Source organism: Alosa sapidissima, chromosome 24, assembly GCF_018492685.1.
Source record: "Alosa sapidissima isolate fAloSap1 chromosome 24, fAloSap1.pri, whole genome shotgun sequence".
Lineage (NCBI taxonomy): Eukaryota > Metazoa > Chordata > Actinopteri > Clupeiformes > Clupeidae > Alosa > Alosa sapidissima.
In genome coordinates, this window is record NC_055980.1 from 7,690,033 (window position 1) to 7,715,749 (window position 25,717).

Sequence of the window (25,717 nt, forward strand, 5' to 3'; positions counted from 1 at the left end):
CTTATGTAATTTAAACAAAATTCATGAGGCAAGGCAGCAGGACCAATGCTCACTGTCCAGGAGGATTTTCAGACTGAACATTTGCATACTGCATATGCATCAACCAACACTGTACCAGTCTCTGGACAACAGGGAAAAACAACAACTGTCATACCCCCCCCCCCCCCCCCCCCCTCCACACACACCCCCACACACACACACCCACACACACACACACCCACACACACACCCACACCCACACACACCCCTCCCATCACTGAGAATTTCACACAGGCCAGCAGAACAGATCACACAGATAGAGCTGCCAACCCATTGGAGCCTGTTGCATCAAAAGGTTGAGTGGGTGGGCAACACAAATTAGTTTCTCACTGTCTAGACTTTTGGCAGTGTTTTCGTTCAGTCAAAGACATGGCTGGGGTCCTGACTCATAGGTAAATACATAAATACAAGTGCTTTTGTTGTGCTGATTGTTGTGATCGTTTTTTTTTTTTTTTTTTCAAACCTGCACAGCAGCCGAATGTGAATGTTTAATCTCGACCTGCTTTCGCGATGTCTCTCTCGTTTCGGCGAGATCTCTCGGGCGATTGCGGGGTTGTGTGTGTCGAAAATAGCCCTGGAGCTGGCAAGCGAGGCGGCAGGCCGCTCGGTGCCCACAAGCCTGTGACGCACTTCACATGGCCACAATGTCCCTTTATCCAAGATGGCCGCCGCCCAGGAGGCAGAGCCGCGCCAAGCTGTCCCTCTGGGCGCGAAAGGCAGAGCCAGTTCCTCCTCGATGTCCCCCCCAACCTGGGAGCAGGGTGGCCATGCTAGCCCCGTGGGGGGTGGGGGGGTGGTCTTTATCAGCACACCATGACAACCAGTGAGCCAACCAAAGAGCCTGTCTGCCCGCTTGAAGGGGCATGAGCCATGGCCCAATAGTCAGGATGGGACTCCTGCCTGGGGAAAGTGGGGGTTGCACAACACAAGCTTGGAGCGCACAGATCTATACAGTAGCTCCATGTGTAGACGAGAGTGTGTGTGGATGTGTGTGTTTCTGTGTGACAGAAAGAGAGAGTGAGAGAGGAGAAGGAGAGAAGGAAAGGAAGAGAGGGAGGGAGGAGAAAGGGAGGGAGAGAGAGCAAATGCATGGGAGCGAGCAAACTACAAAGGGAGAGGGAGCAAGGCTCAATAAATTAACTTATAATGCTATCATCGAGGAGTACGAGTATAACAGGGGATTTTCTTTCTTTCTTAAAAAGGAAAAATATTGAAAATAAAACTCTTGAAGATGTGAGGGATTAAGAGGGATTTCTAAGAATCAGGATTTTCATACAAAGCTTAATGGACCCCTAATCCCTCTTTCACTTGTCTCCCCCATTGCTGGAATTTGACTTTTATTTGATTGCATGGAGGTCAAGTCCTCCCGTGGAGTTAACAGTGTTGTTCAAGTCAAGCATTTCTGTCAACAAACCTGAACTGAATCACTCAGTATGGCAGAATTTTCTTTCAAGTTCTTAAACTTACTTGTACAAACAGGGAAGCAATTTCCGGGGAGAATAAGCTTAAGTATGCAAAAGGACACGGAGTTGCTGGAGGGGTTAGTGTAACTCTACTGAGTTTACTCGGCAACAAAGTATTCCAATTTTAGTTTACGAAAGCGGAAAACAATGTTGAGATCATTTAAACTGAGTTCTGATGTCTGTCAGAAACAGACAGGAACAGTAAAACAACGAAGCTCCAGCCTCGCAGAACCGCAGCAACAGCTAGCCTGAGATCCTGAGAGTGAATCAATGTGAGAAGTGAAATGTCATTTTGTAGAGGCCTCTCTGAAGAGGTTCTCACAAGAACAGAGGCAGCCCATACACTGCCTAAACTAAGAAATGGAACAATAAAATAAAGAACCAGCTTGAAGTAAATCAATGTGTGACTCAGAAATCAAAGATTTAGTCTGAGAATTCGAAGTAAATGGCAGATCTGTGAAGAAATTCAATAGGTGTACTTATGTAGCCATCTCTGGGCACTGCTCCTGTTCATCAGCAAGGCAATACAAAATAAAAACACAAAAACCTACAGCTTGAGACAGACTTAGTGTACAATTTAGGCATCCATCAAAAAGTCAGAGTACTGAAGTAAGTGGCAGGTACCAACACAAAAACATAACAAAATGTTGAAATAACGTTGCTACAATAAAAAAAAAATCAGAGCACAGACTGAAGTAAATGGCAGGTCTGTATGGAAATTGTGGTGCTTGCAGAGCCAGATTCAGAAATGCAGACACTCCTCACATTTCTGGTGTGAATGCAACTTCAAGAAGATCTGTGTATAATAACATAGGAATCAATCAGCTAGTCCAGTGCCTGTTACTCTGATCAATCAGTCTACTCTGGTCAAGACAGACACTGCTTATGATCATCAACAAGGAAATGTATATATCAGTATATCACCAGTCAGAGTTTGGAAGTACATGGCAAATCTGATAGAAATTCATTTCAATTGAAATTCTAAAGGTGCTTGCAGACCCATTTCAGAGGTCTGATGTCAGATGTACAGCTATTGCTGTTACCAAGGAAATACAACAACTTAAACAGAGAACCTTCATCTTCAAAGAGATCAGTGACGTCCTGTAGGAATCATTCAGCAGACCTGGGCAGACCTTCGTGGAATTTGAAGTTGTGCATGCAAAGGCATTTCTGATCAGAATCCAGCTCAGGGCAGAGAGGAAATGGCTTGTATATAGGGAAAACTAACCTAAGTCAACAGGAACAGTCACAGCTGGCCATTTGTAAAACACTGCTTCTTTAAGAGGACCTGATTTATGTGAAAAATTACACTGCTCAGACAGACAGACACACACACACACACGCACACACGCACACGCGCACACGCACACGCACACGCACGCGCACACACACACACACACACTCTGTCGGCAACGGTGTTCACCGGCATAATAACCTGTCAGAAACGAGATTTGATTCCTTGCCTGTAAATTAAGTGATTAATATTCTAGTGGAAGACAGGAGGGGAAAGGAGAGTCTTGGATAAGAAATGAGGAGACATTTCTCTACAACAGGTCCTCCTGGTCTTATTACAAAAGACTATCAGACATAATGGAGGTGACACACTGTCTTAGTTGTGGAATACCACATAATCGGGGGGGGGAAGAGAGACTCCAACAAGGCAGCCGCCCTGATCAAGTCGTTACTGTAGCTTTGCAGGTACTTGAGAATGCAAGGAAAAGATGTTTTGTGACATTTCCGAACAGAGATGGCACTGCCATAAAGCCCTGTCAATTCCAGGGAAGCTGCGAGGCCACACTGGTGTTCTAAACAAGCGCTAATGGATTTCTTGGGCTTCTGTGGGGAACCACATTAAGGCAATTAGCCCTGGCAATGATAGCGGCCTGGAGTAGACGCCGCTGACGGAGAGACAGACGTGCCGAGTGGCGAGACGGGCGCGTTTGAAACAGGATGTGACACACACACGCCGTGTAATGATAGTCAAGGTCACGCCGCCGAGGTGGAGGGGGACAGTAGGCCCGCCAATGTTCATTTGTCACGTCAAAAGAACGGGGGGGGTGGGGGCTGGAGTGGGAGGTGTGTGTGTGTGTGTGTGTGTGTGTGTGTGCATGGGGTGATGATAGGGACAAAGTGGAAACAGCGAAGTTCAGATAAACAGAAGACAATGGCAAACTTTATCTAGGTATTACTGTCACCCCAATCTGGGTGGCCTGGAAAAACACACGCACGCGCACACATTGCGCCCTGGTTACGCCATTTTGTGGCGGCAATCTCTCTTCTCTTCCTGCTCCCCATATCCCTCCGGCGTGACTAGATTCTATAGTCATGAATGTGCACTTAATTCAAAGTAATGAGACACATTTGACGCCATCATTCCACACAATGAGGCCTCAGACTCCGATCTATTGTCTGCACGCCTCACATGTCGCTGAATCGGGTTTAGCAGACACAAGGGAGATACTCATGCCAAGGTTTTTCTGTCTCCCCATACCCCCCCCCCCCTCCCCTCCCCTCCGTCAGTGCTTCTCTGGGATACAGGCAATTAGTTATTAAGACCTTCCATGCTTCAAATCACCAGATATGTTAAGAAAGATTATAACCTCAAGGAAGGTAATTACTTTAGTGAGGCTAAGTTTTGAATACAGATAGGCCGGCTCATAACGCTCCAGGAGCTCACAGTGGATCTAGGTAATTAAACAGGCAGAGAGACAGAGATGGAGCGTTATCGCCCATGTGCCTTCCCTCGTGGACAAACGCGAGAGGGACCAACGCGTTCGGTGTGGGAAATAACACTCGTGTATTTATAAATGCATGTCACAGACATGCAGACATCATTGTTGCATTGTAATTTTGTTTAGTTTTAAAAATTAGTTTTTAATTGGTAATGTCAAACTCTGAAGCTGCATTGGTTGCAACAGCAGTTGAGTGTTATTTTCATTGACAGGTGACAGATAATTGAGCACAAGAAAGTTTACCATTGCTGAATATGATAGTTTACTAGTTTGTGCTACTTTGATACCAAATGGTTTAATCTCTTATAAAGACAGGTTATGCCTACCTGTTGCATCTGATGGCTTTGACACCTTTTTCTGATGCTGACAACACAATCCATATATTAAATTATTATATATCATATGAATATATGAATTCCCTTTCAGAAGCAGGCTATTTATCCAGTGGCCAAAAGAACAAGACCGAAAGCATGTCTTACAATGCTGCTGACTGAGCTAGCCTACCATTTCTGTCAGCAACAAGCCCCCTGCCACCAAAAAAAAAAAATGGCCTGTCACATATAGCTATTACTGCCCCGAAAAACTTAAGACATGACAGGAAAGCTAACAGCCTCTAAGGAAGGATAATCCCCTTAGTACAATGTTCTCTCTTTCTGATGGTACACACCGAGCCCTGCTCAGTCCCTTTCCTACACAGGCCTTATGCTCAATCCTGCGCTGTTTTACATACAATCATATTCAACACCAAATCTATAAGGCTCTATCTTCGTGGTATATTTAGACATGCAAGGCTGCTGTTGTTGTTGAGCTCTCTCTCTCTCTCTCTCTCTCTCTCTCTCTCTCTCTCTCTTCCATCTTTCTCCCCCCCTCTCTCTCTCCCTCTCTCTCTTCCATCTCTCTCTCTTTCTCTCCCCCCCTCTCTCTTCCATCGTTCTCCCCCCTCTCTCTTCCATCCCCCCCCTCTCTCTCTTCCATCGTTCTCCCCCCCTCTCCCTCTCTCTCTTCCATCTCTCTTTCTCTCTCTCTCTCTCGCTATTGTGGCTAATCTGGCTATAGACCCTGAATGATGAGCAGCTGAGGCGGTTTTGTGATTCATGAACAATTCCTCCAGAATTACACCAAGCTGGTGCTCCATGGTATTATTTGTGGGGTGTGTTATTAGACGAGAGCGACAAGCTGACATATCGAGGAGGCTGCTCCTCAGGCCCCCTCGCCCTCCTCTCTCTGCCTTGTGCCGTGGCTGTGGAAGCCCTGGGAGCCGAAGCCCCTGCAGGCTCACAGTAACAACCGAGCAGCCGAGCGGTGGGCTGAATCTCACCGAAAACAATCATATTATGCCGAGCACACAGGTTATCCTCGAACGCTCCGCAACACTCCGCCTCCACACCCAACACACACACACACACACACACACACACACACACACACACACACACACACACACACACACACACACACACACACATCCACCCCCACTGCCACCCCTCACCCCTCACTCTGGCCAACCCCCACCACCCTGCTCTCTGAGCCTCGGAGGGATTTCATTGGACGCCTCCGCGCTACTATGCATTCTCCATTCCACTTCACTTTTGGCTCAGTGTGACACCGTAATGGAGTCTCTTGCTCCAGTGAACTGTGACTCCACAGCCCCCCCACCCCCCTCCTACCCTACCCTACCCTACCCTTCCCTACTCCCACCCCTACCCCACGCCATGGTCTCTGTGCCCCTGCTCCAGTTGATCACAACCTGGAAGTCCCATGACCACTGGAGCAGTATTACTTTTCCTTGTGTTCAGCTGGTTGTTTTGAGAACACTCTCCCCAAAGCTATGGAGCACAACAGGGGGAGCGGTGTCGACTCGGCATCCACCATGTAGCTCCGATTCTGCCACTTATCTTCTATTTACGGTGGTGCCTCTTTGCCCTGCATGCTTTTTTAAATATATTTTGTGCTGTTTTTTTTTTTAAAAGCACCATCTCTATGTCAGTCACTCAAGGGCTGTTTGAGTATGCTGGCATTTTATGTGTGTCATCAAACACTTGGCCCGTCTTGGCATGATGTCTCTCACCACTCATCCTCCTCTCTTGCTTTGAAGCGCCGGGCTTTTTTTTTCACAAGAGGGATTTTTCGAGCTCTTTAAGAATTCAGAACGGCGTGCCTATCGCCGGGGTGACATGAAAGGTGGCATCTGATCGCCTCCCCCTCTCAGGAGGGGCCCTACAGGTACGGGGCCCCCAGGCAACGGGGGGGGGGTCGGCGCTAACGCGCTGTTTTTTTAAAATGCGCGTCGCTAAAGAGGGCAGCTCGAACACGGAGACGCCGTGAGTACTCTCTTTCACACACACACACACACACACACACACACACACACACACACACACACACACACACACACAGAGCCAGTGAAACCCAGCCTTTCGACACCCATCTCATTTTCAGGTGAAGGTGAGAGAGTGGATTAAATAAACACCGACGTGTGTTTTGAAGCTGATAGGTGCTCTGATTTTATTTGAAGTTGTCTGTTTTCCTGCCGTGGTATATACACTGCATTATGCAAGCCTACACCAGAGGGACATCATTTGATTTGCTACCTCTAAAGGACATTATTGTGCCTGAACAAGCCTGGCAGGCTCTTCTGTGTCTCATTACAGGTCCAATGGAATAAGTTCAAGTCAAAAAAGGACTATTTTCAGCCATCTCTTTTCTGTTCATGCCCATAGTCCATTATGAATCCACTAAATACTGCCCAAATTAGAAAGAACACTTCCAGCCCAATTCCTTCTATATTTTCTATATTTCATCACCCTTTACATTATTCATTGTTCCTTCACTGCGATACATTGTTGAAAGAACAGCTCGATCAATAACTGACTTTTCTGTTCATTGATCTTAAGACAGCTCCACAGAGGTAACCACACAAATGAAAATGTTGCGCTTCAGCATGCAAATCAGCTTGGCAGGGCATTAAGACGAGCCTTCAGAGCAGAAGCAAACGGCCCCTGTCTGAACATTCTACCTGCCGCCTGCCGCACAGTCCAGGGAAATCATTATCCCCGATGCCTGGCACCAAGACACTGCTGGAGCCGATCTTTAGGGGGGATCAGGTTAGGGAGGTTAATAACATTCGGGATGATTACACCCGAGCCACCAGAAGAATAAGACCTGAAAGAGAGCAGACACCATGACGCTAATAATCATAATTCTGATGTGGGGGCGACTGGAGGAAATATATATCGCCGCCTATTCATTTCAACCGCCAGAGAAATTGCCAGCGCCGCGCTGGTGTTGGCTGGGGGAGAAAAGGTTGAGTCCACGGGGATATTTGCTTGTTTTATGTGCTACATGATGCACCGCTGTGGTAGCAAACGCTTCGTTGGATAGATTCACACTCAAAACAGTGCTGAATAGTCCTCTGCACTGTAAGCCCTACTGTGGGATGGTGAGGGAACAAGCCAATAGAAAAATGTAACTGCCATTGTCATTTCACTTGGCTTTTGGAACGAGACACACAGTGCCGTCCTTTGTCCTCGTGTGAGAGATTAAATAATCAAAGGCTGTCTTTTTTTTTGCAAAGAAACAGGCACTTCTTCCAACACTGAGTGATTTGCCAAGTCCACAATGACCACGTCGGTGGAAAGACATAATCTTTCTATTTGATACAGCCATGAAAGGAGAAGGGGGGGGGGGGGGGGGGGGGGACTCCTCCACTCGTGGTTTCTCAGCAATGCCCAAAATGGATCCCTCAAAGCAAAATGGGCCTGTGATTTTCATTTTGTGTAAGTCCCTTCACAAACACACACAGGCGATTGTTCTCACATAGGACTTGGTTTATTTACTCAGGGCTCTGTGAACGAGGGGCGGAATTTGAACAGAGCCACAACTCCCAATCCTCTCCCCGAGGTTCTCAAGCACTAGTGTCAAAGCAGCTCCACGGAGGGGCCCGGCGATTACTGTACGCAGGTTTCATCTCAACTATGCATTACTCAAGCCGCTTCCACTATATATAGTGTCTCTTTAACCAATGAGGGGGAGCTAATTGGTGATTTCAGCTGGTGCAGAGCTTGGCTGAGACACCCTCACTGCTCTTGGCTCTAGATAGCACTGACATCAATGGCTTAAACAGCCACTATGAACATGGCTATAGTTGCAGCCCACTGCAGTCACGCCAAAAATAGACAGCTTTCATGGATCGGTGTTTCCTGTTTCTTAAGCACGGCGTGAGTCATGTGAGGAGGTCCTGCTTTGAGATGCTATTTTCAGATTATATCACGAGAGGCAAAAGCAACGCACTCTATCAAGCCAACCTCTGTGGGCCATTTAGATGGGTGATGGAAGGTGTGTTTTTACAGGAAATCTCATTGGTTTCCTTTCCCTGGGCTTGTCTGTCTGGTCAGTCGGTCCCAAAAATAACTAAATGTACGGTTTCATAAACTGTAGCTTTTGTGATGTGTATGAAGGAGCTTATCCATTCAGACTGAGGTCAAAAGGTTCCAGATAGGATTGATATGAATGGAGCATGATGTTTACCTCTTGACAGGGCTTTGACCCATGTCTGCCCTCCACATGAAATGGCTTTCAGTTTGTGGTCCTTGAAGAAAATGGTCAAAGGGATGTTATACACAGTGATTCACAAGCTTCAAAATGACAGAGAAAGTAAACTTACGTAAGTTGCTAGCCCTTGCTTGCATGGTGTCATAGTGCTGGGCGTGCATTGCAATGGCCCCTTCATGTTCTGCTGAACAGGCACTCTGCATGACGCTTGCTACGGCTCTGTGGGAGAAAAAGAGACATGTCAGGTGATTCAGAATTCTGTTGAATGCTTCTGAATGACTTAGAATCCTATAAGTTGTCTGATTAGTACACTTTCAGATTTTGATGTTGACATGTAAGTAAAATACCGAAGTGTAAACTGGAAGTGAAAAAAATATGGTTTGCCTATGTTCTCAAAACCAAAGACCTTAAAGCTGGTATTCGACTGGGTCGCTGTCCATGGTACTACTTTCTCCTCTGGCCGGTGTGTGTCAGGTAGTATCAATAATACAAAAGACTATCAGCAAAACACTCACCAGTTCACCGTTTGAGGGTGAGGATATTACTGATCTTTATTTAAAAGAATTAGTTGCTTAACCAGTGGTCACGGTGTGTTAGCTACTACAATAACACCAAAGTGCTTGCTGTGCTGGATGAGAGACCTACGCCCCCGCACGGCGAGTGAAGTGCGTAGTGGAGGCAGAGATTTGTGTGATGTGTGGAGAGGTGTACATAGATATTACGCAATTGCTGAGGCTAAGTCAACCGCCGCTGTAGGTCAAAACAAAAATGTTGACACTAATGTCAAGACTTGCATCGACAGGTCCGTTCTCAATAATCAGTCTCAGGAAGAGTTTCTCGCTTCACTTAAGTGTAAACAGTCTGAACTCTGAAGTTCATGTGAATATTTTTCAAATAATCAAATATTTTGAATGTAATGATTTAACAAAACTGCATATTATTTGCTGTGTTTGTTTTTATGTATCTGTAATGGCGACCACTGGCAGTGATGCTAGTTTTCAACTAATTTGTTTGTTGTGATTATAAATAACACGAAATGACTACATGAGAAGGGTGATTTCATTATTTTACCCCCAATCTTTATCTAGGTTAATGCTGCTTCCCCAAACGGTTATGTGCGTGTGAAGGACCATAACATGAATAGGCCTACATCGAATTAACAGTTACATCGTTTCAGGTTCAGTTATAGCTTTCAGCGAGCTCTTATCTCCTGATATATTTTACCTAAACCAAATATCCCTTATCCTTTCCGTCGCATGTTTGGAATTATAAAAGAATAGATAGATACAAGTTATTGCCTAACTCTTTAAGCTATCCAAAGTGTTTCGGTTGTTCACCATTTAGGGACTATTTGGGATTTAACATAAAATAAACTCAACGCTCATTAATAAACCACTGGAATGCAATGTCCACAATCGATGTGGCAGATTCTGAGCTTCCTTGCAGCATGTCACCGCTCTGAATTCGCTCTGATTTTCAATATTAGCATTTCTCTTCCTGTGCCGCAGGTAGACTACGTATTACCACTGGGGTTCAACACATTCCCTGACAGTGTCTGTATTCTATCATTATGCTGTCAGATAATCAATCTGACTTTCAATGGCTTTGGAACACACATAAACTGTCAATTTCATTCGCCTCTTCGAGCACTCGCTCTGTGCATGAAGTGGACACATGCTTAGTCCACACTTCCCTTACAGAAAGCACATTTACGCATGACACATTTCTTGGACTGAGACCTACCTAGACATATTTTCTCTTTGGGGTCGATGTGCCTTTTCAAGTCCAAGTTTTGTAAATATCCCGACAAGTGCCATGATTGCAACCACTCCACATATGATATACACAATAAAGTTTGTACTGTCCTTGGTCCGATCCTGACTTGGAATTGCCTTCTTATATGGAGTTTGACCAGATGACATCCACTTTGGAGTGTCATAATTTGTGCAGGTGCTTTGATCCAAACGGGATTCTTTGAGCCCGCAGCAAAATCGGAAGCCACAGGTGCCACAGCAGTACAAATAGTCGTTCGTTTCGCAAACGAACGGCGGGTCCCACTGACCCATCACGTCGTAGTATCCGCGGCATTTATCCTCTGAATGCGGGGCTTCTGTAACGACGTTCTCCTCATCTCTAGAGCCGTTAGACCCCGTTATCATTATAAAGCCCTCCATCTCCTGTCCTTGTGCACCGTCCGCGGAGCACAGCAGTGCCATAACTTTGACCAACAAGTAGCCTAACAGAAAGACTGTCCATCTCATCATGTAGCTTCCCCGGAAATCTTCGATAGCAAAGCAAACAGGAAAAAATAAGAAAATGGAGATCCGATATTGCTACAGGTCAAGACACATAAATCCAAAAAGAAGACCACAGCCATGCGTTTCACTGTTGGTTTTCAACTAGTCCCCCTTGACAGGATTCTGTTGGAGGACTATTTATCTTCTCCCTGCTCGCAGTGCCATATCCTGGCGCGCGCATCCTTTGTGTGCGTAAAGAAGTATTCTTGGAGAAGTCTGTCTTCCAGTCCGTTCGCTGCGCCACAACTACTTCATCCAACGCATTCTTTCATCGACTGCTGTTCGGGTGTGTGGGCACAGATACACTGTAAGCTACCAAATGGTTGATGAGAAAACTGTGCAGCTGAGTCTAGGCGAATGATTTTACTGGGAGGGAGAAGCGAGAACTGGGAAAGTCCGCTAGAAGAAGGATGAGGGAGGGATTAGAGAGAGAGACGGTGTGTGTGTGTGTGTGTGTGTGTGTGTGTGTGTGTGTGTTTGTAAGTGTGTGTGTGTGTGTGTGTGTGTGTCTAAGACACACATACAGAGAGAGGGAGGGAGAGAGACAGAGACTGAGATAGAGAGAGAGCGCGCATCGCGTAACATTCGTTTTTTTTTAATTTGGAGACCAATTCAGGCACCACCCTCTCTTTGTTCAAAATGATGGCATGCTTTACCACAATAATAAAGACTTATATAAATCGACAATCTATTGGACGAACATGGTATACTTTTCTCTATCTTTTCTAGTATCATGCTAATTTGATGTTTTTGTTTTCATAGAGGCGCAACAGAGTTTTTTCAGCATTATTATTATCGGTACTGTGCGTGATTTCTACTTTAAGAATCGACATTATTGTCCATGCTTTCGTTTGTCAGGTCTGAAAAACGTTCAATCGGCAGGATTGTTATCCTTTTCGACAGCACCCCTATGAGCCATTGTGATGATGGACATATCAACGCAGTTTCCCACCGAATGAACGTGCCTTATATTTTCACATTTGTCATAGCCTAGCTGAAACTTAATATAACTTGTGCATATGATTAGCGGGAGTCCTTGAGCTATAGTCTAAATGGTTGTCATAAAGAAATGTTCATTTGTCTCACTTCAGTCTTCTTGTAAAACAAATAAACTAAACTGCTTTTGTTTTATCTGTTCTTGGGGTACACACGTTTTAGCCTGGATGACCTCAACACTGCCTTTACTTACTTTCACAATGATTAATAAAGGAGCTGCTCGCCCATTCTTCACTGGTGTCTACTGCACATGTCATGTGTCATTTCTTCTCCACAGATCTCCTAATGTTGTCCAACAGAGGCTATAAACTGGCATGCATGCCAACTGCTCTCTGGCTCCTCACATTGTCTAAAATATCCTGTAAACAGATCCCCAAAAGACCTACATCAAAACCAGAATGTCTACTGGTCATTCGTTTTAAACTCTTGTCTCTTTTAAACTTTGTATTTTCTCTTCTAAAAAAGAAAGGGGGGGAAACCTTAGTGACATTGTCCACTTCATACCCTACTGATGTGTTCCACACCTCCTCTGACTGCTACCAACTCCAGCAGCAACTTATTTTTTTGTGAATCCATCTTCAACCAACACAAACAGGCATATTCCATTATTTCCTGCATGTTTTATGCATAGGCTATGACAGAATTGTCATCACACATAATTTATCATTATGCTATTTTGCAACTTAAGTGCATGGTTTGGCCTATATTGAGCAAACTTTCTGAACACATGTGCTTCAAACACTGCAGCTATGTAAGCTACAGATATGGGTGCATTCCTCAACTGTAACCCATTCAAAGCACCTGCAATACCGCCCATTTGAACTTATGGCTACAACCATCAAGCACAGGTTTTTTCCCTTTGGTGTCAATCAAAAATGGATACATCCTAACACGATCAGCTGTGACAAAATGGTCTATAACCCTACAGAAAAGCATCTTTCGCTACTGGTTCAGCCAGAACTTTAGCCCCTAATCCACATTCCTCTAACATATTCACAGGTTGCAATGCAGGGCAATGAAGTGTCAAAGTGTATACTTTCTTTATGTGAAGAAATCAAGTGAAGTTTACTAGCCCTGGAAGCAAATGTAATTTGCTGCCGCTAGGGTGCGTCTAGATTTCTAGGCTAAAAGTTTACTGGACTGTAAGGAAATGTCTTGAAGTCATTTTTCAGTAGGCTACAAGGCTACCTAACAAAGCATCAGTTTGAAAACTACAGAATCTAACAAACATACCATTCCCTACCAGACTAGAGTTCCTAACTACCAAGTCTGAATCCCGTTTTTGTAAGCTACCAAAGAAGGACAATGCTAAAAGTGAGTGGACAGCCTGTCTGGACAGTGAGTGAGTAGGGTCACTGCGAGATTGGCAGGGGAAGCGCTTGGTTTACTGGCTTGACAAACTTGCTACAGGACATTTAATCGCAAATAGAGCGATGGATTAGCGCGGTTCAGGAGTAACTAGTTCATCGCCGATATAATCTATTCAAAATAGCGTTAGGTTAAAGTTCGCCTTTGACATGGAATGCCTGTAGTGGTGAGATAAGACCACACACGGTTTCATTAACATTTATCTTAATCAACTTTTGTAATAGCAATAGCCTATAACCTGACAGAATGGCTGCGGGCGAAGAAATATTCTTGAGAGCCAAAGGACGGACGTTTGTGGGACTGACAGAAGGTAGCCTAGTAGTTAGCTTTACACAAGTCACTGCACTAGGCTGCTATCTAACATCAACATAGCCGAAGTCAACCACGTTAATATGTTAGCTGACAACTACAGGATTTCGGTGTACCGTAGCCTACATGCCGAACACAAATGGCGAGTTGTCACCGTGGACTGTCAAACGTAAAAAGACATTCTGACCTGTGTGGCAATTTTTGTGTAGTTACTAGGCTACTCTGTAACAACTGCATGTGACTGTTGTATTTTGGGCGTCATATAGCCCAGGGACAGTCGCGACACCACCGATGTAGCCTGCCGTTCATCTTTGACAACAATTACTTTTAATGTTTAAATCATGCAGTAGCCTAAATTATCCTGATCAGCACAGTCCGTCAACATTGACATTCGATGACATAACCCTGTTACATATTAGATTAATTACATGTTTCTTGCCAGGTGACATTTTGGAAACGCAAAACTTCAGTTCATACAGTAGGCTACTGGAAGTTTCGGATCAAGGTCACGTAAACGTAAACAGCTCAGCTCTTTTATTTGGATTTGTGATTAGTTTTGTTTGAATACCTCTACCACCTGAGATATGGTCTGATGTCGAAGCAGCTCGGGCTTCGGCCTCGGATAACGCGTGCGTGAGCGCGTACTTATCGGCTGTCACGGGAGCTTTGTCTGCTCTTTTCAATTCATGTTTTCAAAGCTGGCTGAAAATAGTTTGCGCCGTCTCCATGGACCGTACAGTAAAGTTGCTCTTCAGTAGGAAACAAACACATAAACACTCTCTTTCTCAAAAGCTTTAAAGCTTTACATTTTGAAGCATTTTTGATAGCTCTGACAAATATAAAGTCTGATTGTCAGCTTGGGAGTTGTAGACTAGTATGTGGTAATACTAAAATCTTTGCATGTTCTCTGTGCTCATGTCTATCCAAAAAAGGGCAAGGCAATTTGTTGGTCTTTAAAATATCCTGCTATGTAGGAACATGAAGCTACATGACTATGTAGACTGTAGAGATTGGGACTCTAGCCACTGACATTGGGAAGGGTTATCATATAGGTTGTTGTTTTCTCAGTGATTTATGATAAAACACACATGTACTCTACAAGTGTCAAAGACTCTCTTACTCTAAAGGGTCAAAACATGGAGGGACCATATGTTAATTCCATAGACAGTAAAATAAATGTATTTAATCAAATTAATTTTCAATTCTTTCATCAGGCTAGAGAAGTATCTCTTCCTGTTTTTAATTGGTAAATGAGGACATTCCCTCTTCAGTATAGTGTGTAATATAACGAGAGATTTGCAAGTTACTTGTGCAGAATCTGTTCTTTCATTTGTCTACAACATTCTGATGGGTGCAGACCAAAAGAGGAGAATCCTGCTGAATCTCACTGAACCACAGACAGAATGTCTGATACAGCAGAGCACACTGGAAAAGGCTTCTCTTTCATCCAGTCCGCTGCTGTGTGCGAAATACGCTTCCTAAATGATGATGGCGAGGAGCAAAGTCGAGAACTTGTAATGGCATTCCCAGTAGGAGGATTCTCTCCTCTTTTCTTCTCTTCCTGCAGTTTTGATGTGTGCGAAGGGGGGAAAATTACCATGAATCCTGCAGGGAAAAAGCTACATAAAGATGCATGGGTAATGCCTTGTATAGTGAAGGAAGAAAGAGAAGAGAAACAATAGCAGCGTGGCAAAGCGACTGGGTCATGGCGCGTTTGCCCAGTCCTCTGTGGCCTGTTGTTTGTGTATGCAGCACGGCCAGTGGAACCGGAGGAACGTACGGAACGGGTACCATGTGAACTCTGAGGGACTGTCAGCGGAGCGTGCTTGCTTTACATTTGCGTACAGCAAAGGGGGGAACACATACATGCCAACACGTCGTCGCAGTCCCCCTCATATCCCTCTTGTCACGCGCTTGTCTGACAGATCACACGGGGCTGGCTTGTCCTCAATCAGGCTGCCGAGTGTGATGAATTATTGAGAGTTGTGTGATTAAGAAAGGGGAGTTACGTAAGAGTGACAAGATTGTGCTCAAAACACTTTGTTATGCACGTGTTGACTGAAGCAGGGGAAAGCTAAGACTTGCCAAGGAAACGACTGAGAAGGATTTCCCCCCTATGTTTTTTTTCCCCCCCATCCACAGATGCTGAGAAAGAGTGGCGCGGTCCTTTCTGTTTCATTCAGGCGGCTGACCCCCAGCTAGGCCTCATGAAGGCCTGGAGGATCGGGGACAACGATGGGGGAGGGGACGAGTGGGCCGAAGAGGTCCAGCTCACCAGACAGGCTGTCCAGGCCGTCAACAAATTGAGCCCCAGGCCTCGCTTCATGATCCTGTGTGGGGACCTCGTCCATGCCATGCCAGGTGAGATTGCACAATAGCACTCACTCCTTTGGAGGATGCTGATTGGTAATGGTTCACAGATTCTGATGTATTTAAAGCCAGTAAAGACCATTGTGAGTACTGCACTGGAGATACTGCATTCATGTCTCACCATGCTTTTGAGCTATAGGTTTTTTTTCAAGCTTTGATTAATCAGAGGAATATTTGATGTTAGGGAATCTTTAAGCTACCCTTGTGTTTTTAATATATTATTAGTGTCTTTTCTGTTCTAGCATTGCATGTAAAATGTAGTAGGCTAAATCCTGTTAGGAATGGAATGAATTTTACTATGTTTTAGTGACTTATTCATTTTGATTACATTAAAAAGAGTGTACTTTCTCATTTAGCTTGTATTAAGGGAATTCTGTGGTAAAAACTGAAGTAGACTAGACTTTGATCTGTATGGATCTCACATGGTTGTATTTTTGGATGGTTAGAGATTCATTCTAAAGTATGTGAAGACGCACAAGTGATAAGTTCCTCTATTTTTGTGAACTCACTTCCTTAAATTAAGAGGCTTGCTTGGTCGTAGGTTCCCTAAAATAGGGTTTGAACTGTGTTAGTTCCTGCTCTCAGAGTAACTGAATCCAGTTTAGGCTATGCTAGTGTCTACTGTTATCTGGAGAGATTGTATGCTGGAAATGCCTGCATTACATTTGTTCCTCATACCCAGTGACATTTTGAGGTATTCACTGAGCTGCATGTGGCATAAGGACACACAAAGGCACACCCTGTCATTCTAAGCAACCTCTGTGAGATGGGAACATAGTGTCTCTGAGCCCACATCGAGTTTTGGGCATCATAATCATTTAGGCAACCCCATTGCCAAAAAAGACATCTGCCGAATGATTTTCAAGGCTTTGCAAAAGAGACAGAGTAGGTGACGGAATCCCTGGGTCCACACACTTTGCCGGCCTGTCATCCTTCATTTCGGCTCGTGTCTGTGTTTCTCGCTGTCGGCTCCGTGCCGCTTAAAGCGGTATAACAAGCGGGAGCTGGCAGGTGCACTGGGGCACCGTGTAGTCGCTGGGCTGGAGTGACAGGCGAATGTTTGCACCCCTCCGACCGATCTGATAAGGAGGTCAGGAGGCGCCTGCACCTGTGGACTCGACAAACACGTGTGACAACAACGAGATGCCGAGAGCTTCGGATGGAGGAAGGCAACGGACCTGCTGCTGGGAGGTAGCGGAGGTCAGACTCCAGAGGGGCGATGCAATTGTTATTTTTCGGCAGGCGGTGAGCTCCTGCTTGAATCGAATCCCAGTTGCAGGATGGGCCCTACGATTACAGGCATTATGCCAAGTGACTGATAAAACTCTCTCTACCTTTCAGCTTAAAGTTGCTCCATGTCAGTGCTGCGCTTGTAATCGAGCTTGTTTTCTCCCACAAATTCTCCTTTTTTTCTCCATTGGCCCATGTAATTCAGGGGATATCAATTGAGCAGACCGCTTCATATGTGGCCCACGACGCATGTCTGTTCACTCTATAAACTCCATGTGGACACATGCGTCCTAGACCGCCTACAAATGTGCTCAGATGTATTGGATCTCGCATGAGGATTGATTGCCTTCACACCTGGCATTAGATATGTGAAATAGCGAACATCGGATCTTGCATACCAAGTGTAAATGGCCACTGTATATTGTATCGCAGAGGTTGGTGTCAGAAGTCCAGATTCATTTGGTAAACATCAACAAATACGTCTACGTATACATTCTTTTTTCCCTATGTGTTAATGATACAGCAGGTTGGGCGCTAGGAAATCCACAGAGACCAACAAAGTGTCATTTCTCCTTTGATTGAGCGCTTTGCCTTGTGTGCCGCACGCCGCTGATGGGTGTAATTTATATGTTGCCGCGGTGACAAAGCGTCCTGTAAAAGCACAGCGCAGCTCCTTTTTTTTTTCCCGGAGAGATTCTGAGACCTTTACGGTCCAGTGTCAGCTCTCATTACTGTCAGGCCAGAGTGGCTGGCACAGGGTGCCAAATGCATTACACGCCAGGTCTGTCACACTCCAACACACACATACACACACACACACACACACTCACATACTAACACAGAGATTCACTCATCCATTCACACACATGCTGTCCCACACATACAGTATCTGCTTGGACGTCTCCCTTATTTGACATACACACACACACACACAGACATAAAGAGCTCAGGGCTCCCTGCACCCAAACACCCATATCATTAGCCCTTCCCTTGACATTTCCCCTAAACTGTTTGTTTTGGGGAAGCGTGAATCTTGGCCCTGAGGATGTTGTTTGTCATCTGTTTGGCACAGAGCTGAGACAGTCTGCGTCTCAAGTGCTTGGATGTCTGTCTGTGTGTGTCACTCTTTGTCACTGTCCCTACCTCTCTCTCTGTCTGTCTGTGTGTGTGTGTGTGTGTGTGTGTGGCTGCGTGTGTGGCTGCTTTTCTCTCTTTTACATTTCTCTGACTTTTCTTGGAGTGCATCTCTCACTCTCTTTTCTCTCTTGCACTCTCTGTCTCTCTGTTTCTTTCTCTTTCTGTCTTTCTCTCAGCCACCTACTTATCTCTCCTTCCTCTGTCAAGCCTGCACACACAGTATACAACTCCTCTGTTTCTGTTGGGACTTCCTGAGCTTGTCGATACACCCTCCCCAATCATGAAAGATGCATATGGATTTTTTTTGTCTGTACACAATTCATTTTGTGCGAAACAAACCAGGCATCTCCGATGACAAAGCCGGAACCTAATATTCGTATTCCACAGCTGTGGCTGACCGCCACAGGAGTCCTGTCATAGCCCTCGTCCCCTGGTCATCATCGGCTTGAGTGGCGCAGGGGCGCGTGGGTGGGGGTTTTGGAGAAAGTAGCTGTCGGTGTGAAATGGCGGCTCGTAATTGGGTCACGGGGGACATGGTGTGAGGGCATCCCACCACTGAGCCCTGAGCCGTGGGGTCGCTCATCGCAGCGCCCACGACGTGGAAGACCCAACGGCACTGTGTCAGGGTGATCGGCGTGGTGTGTGTGTGTGTGTGTGTGTGTGTGTGTGTGTGTGTGTGTGTGTGTGTGTGTGTGTGTGTGTGTGTGTGTGTGTTCCCTTCCCCTTACCCACCCACCACCACCGCCACACACATGATCAACCCTACTCTCGCAAGCGTTAATTGACTGCGCGTTGGTGACAAGGAGGGGGAGAGAATCCCCCAGAGACGGCTAAGAACTGAGGGACACTTTCATGACGAAGAAGTAGTGGCTACAAGAGGTGTTTGTGTGTGTGTGTGCGTGTGTGTAGTGTGGGTGTGTGGGTGTGTAGTGTGTGTGTGTGTGTAGTGGGTGTGTGTGTGTGGGTAGTGTGTGTGTGTGTGTGGGGGTGTGTGTGTGTAGTGGGTGTGTGTGTGTGTGTGTGTAGTGTGTGTGGGTATGTGGGTGTGTGTGTGTGTGTGTGTGTGTGTAGTGGGTGGGTGTGTATTGGGTGTGTGTGTGTAGTGGGTGTGTGTGTGTGTGTGTGTGTAGTGTGTGTGTGTGTGTGTGTGGGTGTGTGTGTAGTGGGTGGGTAAAGGAAGGAGGAGGAGAAGGAGAGGGTGATTACATTAAGAACACAGTGGACCTGATGCTCTACCAATGAGGCTCTACAAAGGGATTGCCTTAGATGCTGATGGGACTTTAGTGTGAGTGTGTGTGTGTGTGTGGGCGTAGGTGTGTGATTGCCTTGAATGCTTGTGTTTGTGAAGACAAGGATTTGTGTAGTAGCTTGAAGATGTGGATGAAGTGGTGTGCGTGTATGTCTGTGTGTGCCTCTGTGTGCGTGGTGTTTTCCTGAGTAAGTGTGTGTGTGTGTGTGTGTGTGTGTGTGTGTGTGTGTGTGTGTGTGTGTGTGTGTGTGTGTGTGTGTGTGTGTGTGTGTAAATGTGTGTGTGAATGTGTGTGCATAATATGTGTCTCTTGTCACACAAAGGAGATGAGAGGGTTCTCTACCGACTTCCCATCCCTGGCGCCAGATATGTTTGCGCTTGAGCGCTCGTGGAGAGGCTATGAAAGGGAAAAAGCGCTCAGCGGAGCATTGGTGGAGAGGGCCGCAGGGAAATCAGCTGGGGGAGAGGCACCCCCTCTGTGTGCTTAGCTGATAGGGATGTGGATCGGCCCAGTTTTTTAATGGGCTGCTTTGGGCTTTTGGTGCCGCCAACGAGACCTGTTGTTGCTGCCGCTGCTGCTGATACTGCAGTTGTTGTTGTTGTTTTGAGGAAACAAGTGCTACCCGATCCCAGTCTAACAGGATGGGCTCTCCCGCCACTGGTTGGTGACCAGAGTCAGGTTAAGAGGTGAGGCTTCAGCCTTTTGGTTCAGATGAATCACATACTGAATCATCTGAGCTATATAGTCATGGGGTGTCATCCAGTGTTGATCCCTTGTCAGCCCTCAGAGTTGGTTGGTTTCTTCTTTTGATCGTTCAGGCTTGACTTCTATAAATGGCTGCAGATTGAGATTCTGCTCCATTCTAATATTTGCTGGTGTAGCTAATGGCGAAACAGCAAGCATGTCAGATACAGTAACTTGGAACAATTTTTTCTTCAAGCCTTTTATGCCTAATAAAGTTGAGATCTCCTATATGTAACTTTCTTAAACTATCAGCCCACAGTGTTTTATCAGTATAAAACTGCCCTCCCCACCTAATTAACTACTGGGTAGGCAAAATTGACGTGGAGGTAATGTTAGGAGGCCCAGCCTCGAGAGATTCCTCAGATTTCCTGAGAGCAAAAGCTCACTGCTTTGAAGTCCAGGTTCGGTGTTTTCACGTGTAGCCCACAGTCTAATTAGGACTGACTGAAACACACAAGGATGACAAAAACAGTGTGGAAAGGCTGCTTTTTCACAGGTCGTTAACCCTAATTGTTGTATGAGTGTCTTGAGCTCTAGCTTATACTGTAATAAGCAATATTTGCTGCATCTGATAGACACAACCTTGCCTGCTGATTCCAGAGTGTGTGTTTGTGTGTGTGTGTGTGCGTGTGCATGTGTATGTGCACATGCAATTGCATGTGTGTGTGTGTGTGTGTGTGTGTGTGTGTGAGATTCTGTGTGTGTGTGTGTGTGCATCTTCGACTATGATTTCCAGGAAGCCTCTGCAGGGTGTGTTCTCTTCTCTATATGATCACCCGCATCCTCAAGTTCTTTTATCGTTCTCTCTCTCTCTCTCTCTCTCTCTCTCTCTCTCTCTCTCTCTCTCTCTCTCTCTCTCTCTCTCTCTCTCTCTCTCTCTCTCTCTCTCTCTCTCTCTCTCTGCGCGCGCGCGCGCGCGCGCGCTCTGGTCTCCTCCTTAAATCTATCCAGGCAAGACGCTCAGCCTGTCACATCACAGGCCAAACTGAGGCTGCCTTCTTCCCCACTGCGCACTCCAAAATGCCACAAGCTGTGGTTCACACAGGCCCGAGAGAGATGCGCAGAGATTGTGTTTACTCGCTGTTGTGATATATTACATGAATAGAATAGGTTTTTCTTTAAACGTGGCACCTCTGCTGTCTCCAGCTTTGTCTTTGATGCTGGAGTTGACCTGTGGTAAATATAGTATATTTATGCACGCAATGTATGAGACCCAAAAATAAATAAATAAACAGATAGATTATAAAAGGCTCTGTACACTTCTGGCTGACAGCAGGAAGCAAATTGATTGTTGTGATGTTTAATTCACTTGTCCTCCGTGTCGTAATTTGATAGTTATTCCATTTAATTTGATTCCTTTCTTGTTGGTGTTTATTTATAAAAATGCTCTCTGTCAAACGGACCGAGTCCCTTGCGACGTCTCACTAAAAATGGATGCGACTTGTCCCAGCAGGAGCAGGTAGAGTGCACGACGAGTGCAAATGGCAGATGTTCTGTCGCCGCGAATTTATAAATCATCCTCCCACGGGCGTCCCGCCGGGCCTCGAACCTGACGATAAAATTTAGGCGAGTGATGTTTTCGCATCGGCCCAGACCCAAAGGGGTGTGTGTGTGTGTGTGTCTGTGTCCGTGTGTGTGAATGTGCACGCTTGACAACCTACAGTCACAATGCGCTCGGCATGGGCCCTGATTGCAGCCCTCATTAAGTGGGCATCTGACAGCATCGGTGTGTGTGTGTGTGTTTTGCACTGCCTCAGGTGAAATGGCTGAAATAAGAATGCTTTCTTGAGGAGGTCCATGCCCTCCCACTTACTGGACCGGCCTCGCCGTGTGAGAGCTGTAGTAGATGAGCTGACTCCTCACTGCACATGAGTTTGGTGTCCATCAATGCTGTCCAGCTTGCATTTTTACCCTTCGTAATGACTGCTCATTATTTACAATATTGTGTGTGATACAAATGGCAGGTATAGAACAACTGGAATATGTTGGCAGTATGGCAGCACCAATCAATAATCCTACAAAAAATCTACACCATTTCATGAATCAAAGAAGACACACATGCCAGCAACACTCTATTTGAAACCTGCTGAGATTATGCTGGCATATGTGTGCTTAACCCCTTGCTCCACCAGGCTTTGCATGTGTCTGTCACTATTGCATCAAAGATGAGGCCATGCATCTCTGTGAAGGTGGGAGGAGGGAGGTATGGTCCACTGCTGACCCCTGTATCAAAGGATGGAATCAAGTCTTTGAGTGCAAAGTTCATGTACGCTGTTAAACAGTGAGAGACATCAGACGTTAAGCCAGGTGGGAAAGTTAAACACGTCCTTCCTCCACAGAGGTACAGAACTGCCCTCGGGCAACTAGAACCATCCAGAGCTTTCTCCCTGCTGTCACTCACATGTCTTTGATTTCTGGGCTGTGTGTCCAAGCCCATGTGGCCCATTAAAGGTGCAGCCTTTGAATCTGGCTCAAGGTTGTGGTTGTTTTGGACACATTTTATCTTTGTTATGTAGTGTCTGATACTTTAAATCCAGTTTTTTTGCTGAATATCATTTTTGATATAGATCAGAGATTATTCTAATACCCTTGTCCACCCATATCTTAAAACCTAAGTCAGTAGTGCTTGGTGTATTTTGTTTGTAGTTTTTATTTACCCAAATTGGTGAAAATTAGGATAGAGGAGCATTTTCCCCTAGATAATTTAACACCTCATGCCATATTATCAGTGTGTTTTCTTGTAATGTGGATATATTTGCTGAATACAGATAACAATTTAAAGGCATTTTGGAGGTTGTGGCCTTATCCAGAACAGTGCAATATGAGGCTACCCAATAGTATACATGTAGCGTTGAGGGACTCCTGACCCACCTTTGTCATATGTTAGGTGAAGCCTTGACCACCTACTGTTTCAAATATAGTTACGAAAAAGCTGTTTTAATCTAGTGAACAATTTAAAATCAAACAAATCCAAACAACAAAAGAACAAAACACAGGCAATAATAAAACGTTTAAAAAGATTATTATCCGGCTCTTCACAATGCTAGTAGAACGCTCCATTGACTAGAATTGGATTTCTCAACGTTCTACCGGTCAGTTATATTCATATAATTACCGCTGAAAACATAATGACCACTGTCAGTGGCAACGGGTTTTGTGCATCTGATTCACATCTTTCATATCACTCCGCAAGTAGTCTAGTCACTTCTCAACAAAAGCCACAACGAAACAGTAACAAATAAATGTAAAGAGACATATCATGTGAAGTTTATTTTTCTTGTGTTGACAAGTAGCCAGATAATAAGTGGGATACTGTATAGAACACCGGTCATTATCGGGAAAATAAGTCCCTTCAGGGTGAAGCAAGTCTGGTTCGCCCTGACGGGACTGGCGTTCTATACATTATCCCTTACATAATAATTACGTAAAGACTAATGCTTGTGAGGGAGCTCCGCCAGCTCAAATTTTCTCAGGGCTAATGGCAATAGATGCTGTGTAATCTAAAAAAGGTGCCCAGTTTTTATGGAAGGTGTTTAGGGCACCTCTTAAGGAGAAATGCATTTTATCCAGTTTCACACCTTGTAATATCTCCCGTATCCATCCGTCCTGAGCGGGTGGTGATGCGTGCTTCCAATTTAAAAAAACGCGTTGTCAATAAAGTTGTAAAGGCCACCACACATTGAACCAGAGCAGGTGTTTCAGGCCTGTAGGGTATTCCAAATATTGCAGTCAAGGGATTGGGGTCTATAACTGAGTTAAGGGCACTCACAAGAGTTTGGAATATCTCTGACCAAAATTCTGTTAGTCTCGGGAAGACTAACCGGCTGGTGACGTCTTGCACCTATTACAAACATCACTCACCTACTATCAGGGTATGTCCTAGCTAGCTTAGCATTAGTAAAGTGTGCTCTATACAAGATCTTGCATTATAACAGGCCATGCCTAGCACATATGGAAGAAGAGTGAACCAGGTCAAGTACAGTATATGCCCCACTGTGTCTCTGTGTGAAATGGCCAGGTCCTGTTGCCACATGTTTTCCAGGGCTTTTGTAGGGTCTGTGTGTAAAGTATCCAGGTAGATATAAATAGTAGAGATAAGGTGTCTTTGACTGGAGGTGAGGGATAGGAGAGAGTCCATTTTTGACTCAGAGGGATGCTCAGGGAAGTTGGAAAATATATTCTAGAGGTCTAATATTCTAGAGGTTATTGACAGTGACAAGACCATTAGTGGACCAGAGACTAAACGAAGGGTCGGAACAGGATGGAGGAAATAAGTGGTTGTTGAAAACGGGCAACGGTGAGGGGTCTATTCAAGCTGAATTGCTTTTGAAACTGGGACCATATTTTGATGGTATTCAAGACAATTGGATTTGTAGTGAGAGGAAATCACTGAGTGAAGTAAGTAATTTGAGGAGGAAAGTTTTGTGAGGACCCAGGGAGGTTGACTTATATTGCAGGGCTAGTAGTACTGACAGAGATTGGGCAGACCTAGACCTCCCTTGGTTTCAGGCAGCTGTAGCACAGATCTCCTAATACAGTTAGGAACAAAATGATTCATACCCCAGGCATGAATATTGATTTGATGCTGATTTTCTCTTGACTAATATGTTTGTTCTGACTGAAAATTATACTGCCATATGCTAAAGGGTTGTAAGACAATGTGGTAGAAACATGGAATTGGAAAAAGAAGTGTTTCCATCTTTTTAAAACATTTTTATGAAAATTGGCGTGTCCAAAATTATTCATACCCTTTTTAAATAATCAATGGAAACATCTTTATTTGCCATCACAGCTCTCAAAATGGTTCTTATAATACTGCACCTTTTTAGCAGTAATCCAGGTTTTGAGGCAGGAACTATTCTTTGCCATCACTCTGGTCTTGTGCTCTTTTTTTATGGATTGAGGTCTGGACTCTGGCTGGGCCACTCTAAAATATTGATATTGTTCTCTGTTAGCTAGCCAGCCAGTACCTTAGCTAAGATTTTAACATCAACATTTAGAAGCGAGATCGGCCTAAAACTGCTGCAAACAAGGGGGTTCTTTTTGAGGAGTAGAGATATGGATGCTTCAGACATGGATAGCGGCCCTTCAGAAATGCATCATTGAGTACCTTAGTTAATACTGGGGCCAGGATGGTGGAAAATGTCTTCTAGAACTCCACAGTATATCAATCAGGCCCATGGCATTTCCCAGATTGTAGAGATTTACTGTAATGGCCTTCATCACCTCCA

General features: G+C 45.1%; 2 protein-coding genes across 4 annotated transcripts in view; one reads left to right on the plus strand and one right to left on the minus strand.

Moving 5' to 3' along the window:
- The window catches only part of shisa9a (shisa family member 9a), a 31,774-nt gene extending 20,265 nt beyond the window's left edge, over window positions 1-11,509 (minus strand). For both annotated transcript variants that reach the window (XM_042082603.1, XM_042082602.1), the window contains exons 1-2: window positions 10,529-11,509; window positions 8,898-9,004 (exon numbers count right to left, since the gene is read on the minus strand). In XM_042082603.1, the coding sequence (XP_041938537.1) occupies window positions 8,898-9,004; window positions 10,529-11,049 (628 nt within the window). In that variant the 5' untranslated portion in view covers window positions 11,050-11,509. The remainder of the gene's footprint in view (window positions 1-8,897; window positions 9,005-10,528) is intronic.
- A 1,751-nt stretch (window positions 11,510-13,260) lies between these two features.
- The window catches only part of cpped1 (calcineurin-like phosphoesterase domain containing 1), a 29,071-nt gene continuing 16,614 nt past the window's right edge, over window positions 13,261-25,717 (plus strand). Inside the window, exons 1-2 of one of the 2 annotated variants that reach the window (XM_042082605.1) lie at window positions 13,261-13,392; window positions 15,898-16,116. In XM_042082605.1, the coding sequence (XP_041938539.1) occupies window positions 15,963-16,116 (154 nt within the window). In that variant the 5' untranslated portion in view covers window positions 13,261-13,392; window positions 15,898-15,962. Of the gene's footprint in view, window positions 13,393-13,529; window positions 13,757-15,897; window positions 16,117-25,717 lie in introns of those variants that run through there. The other variant, XM_042082604.1, reaches the window with a different exon arrangement.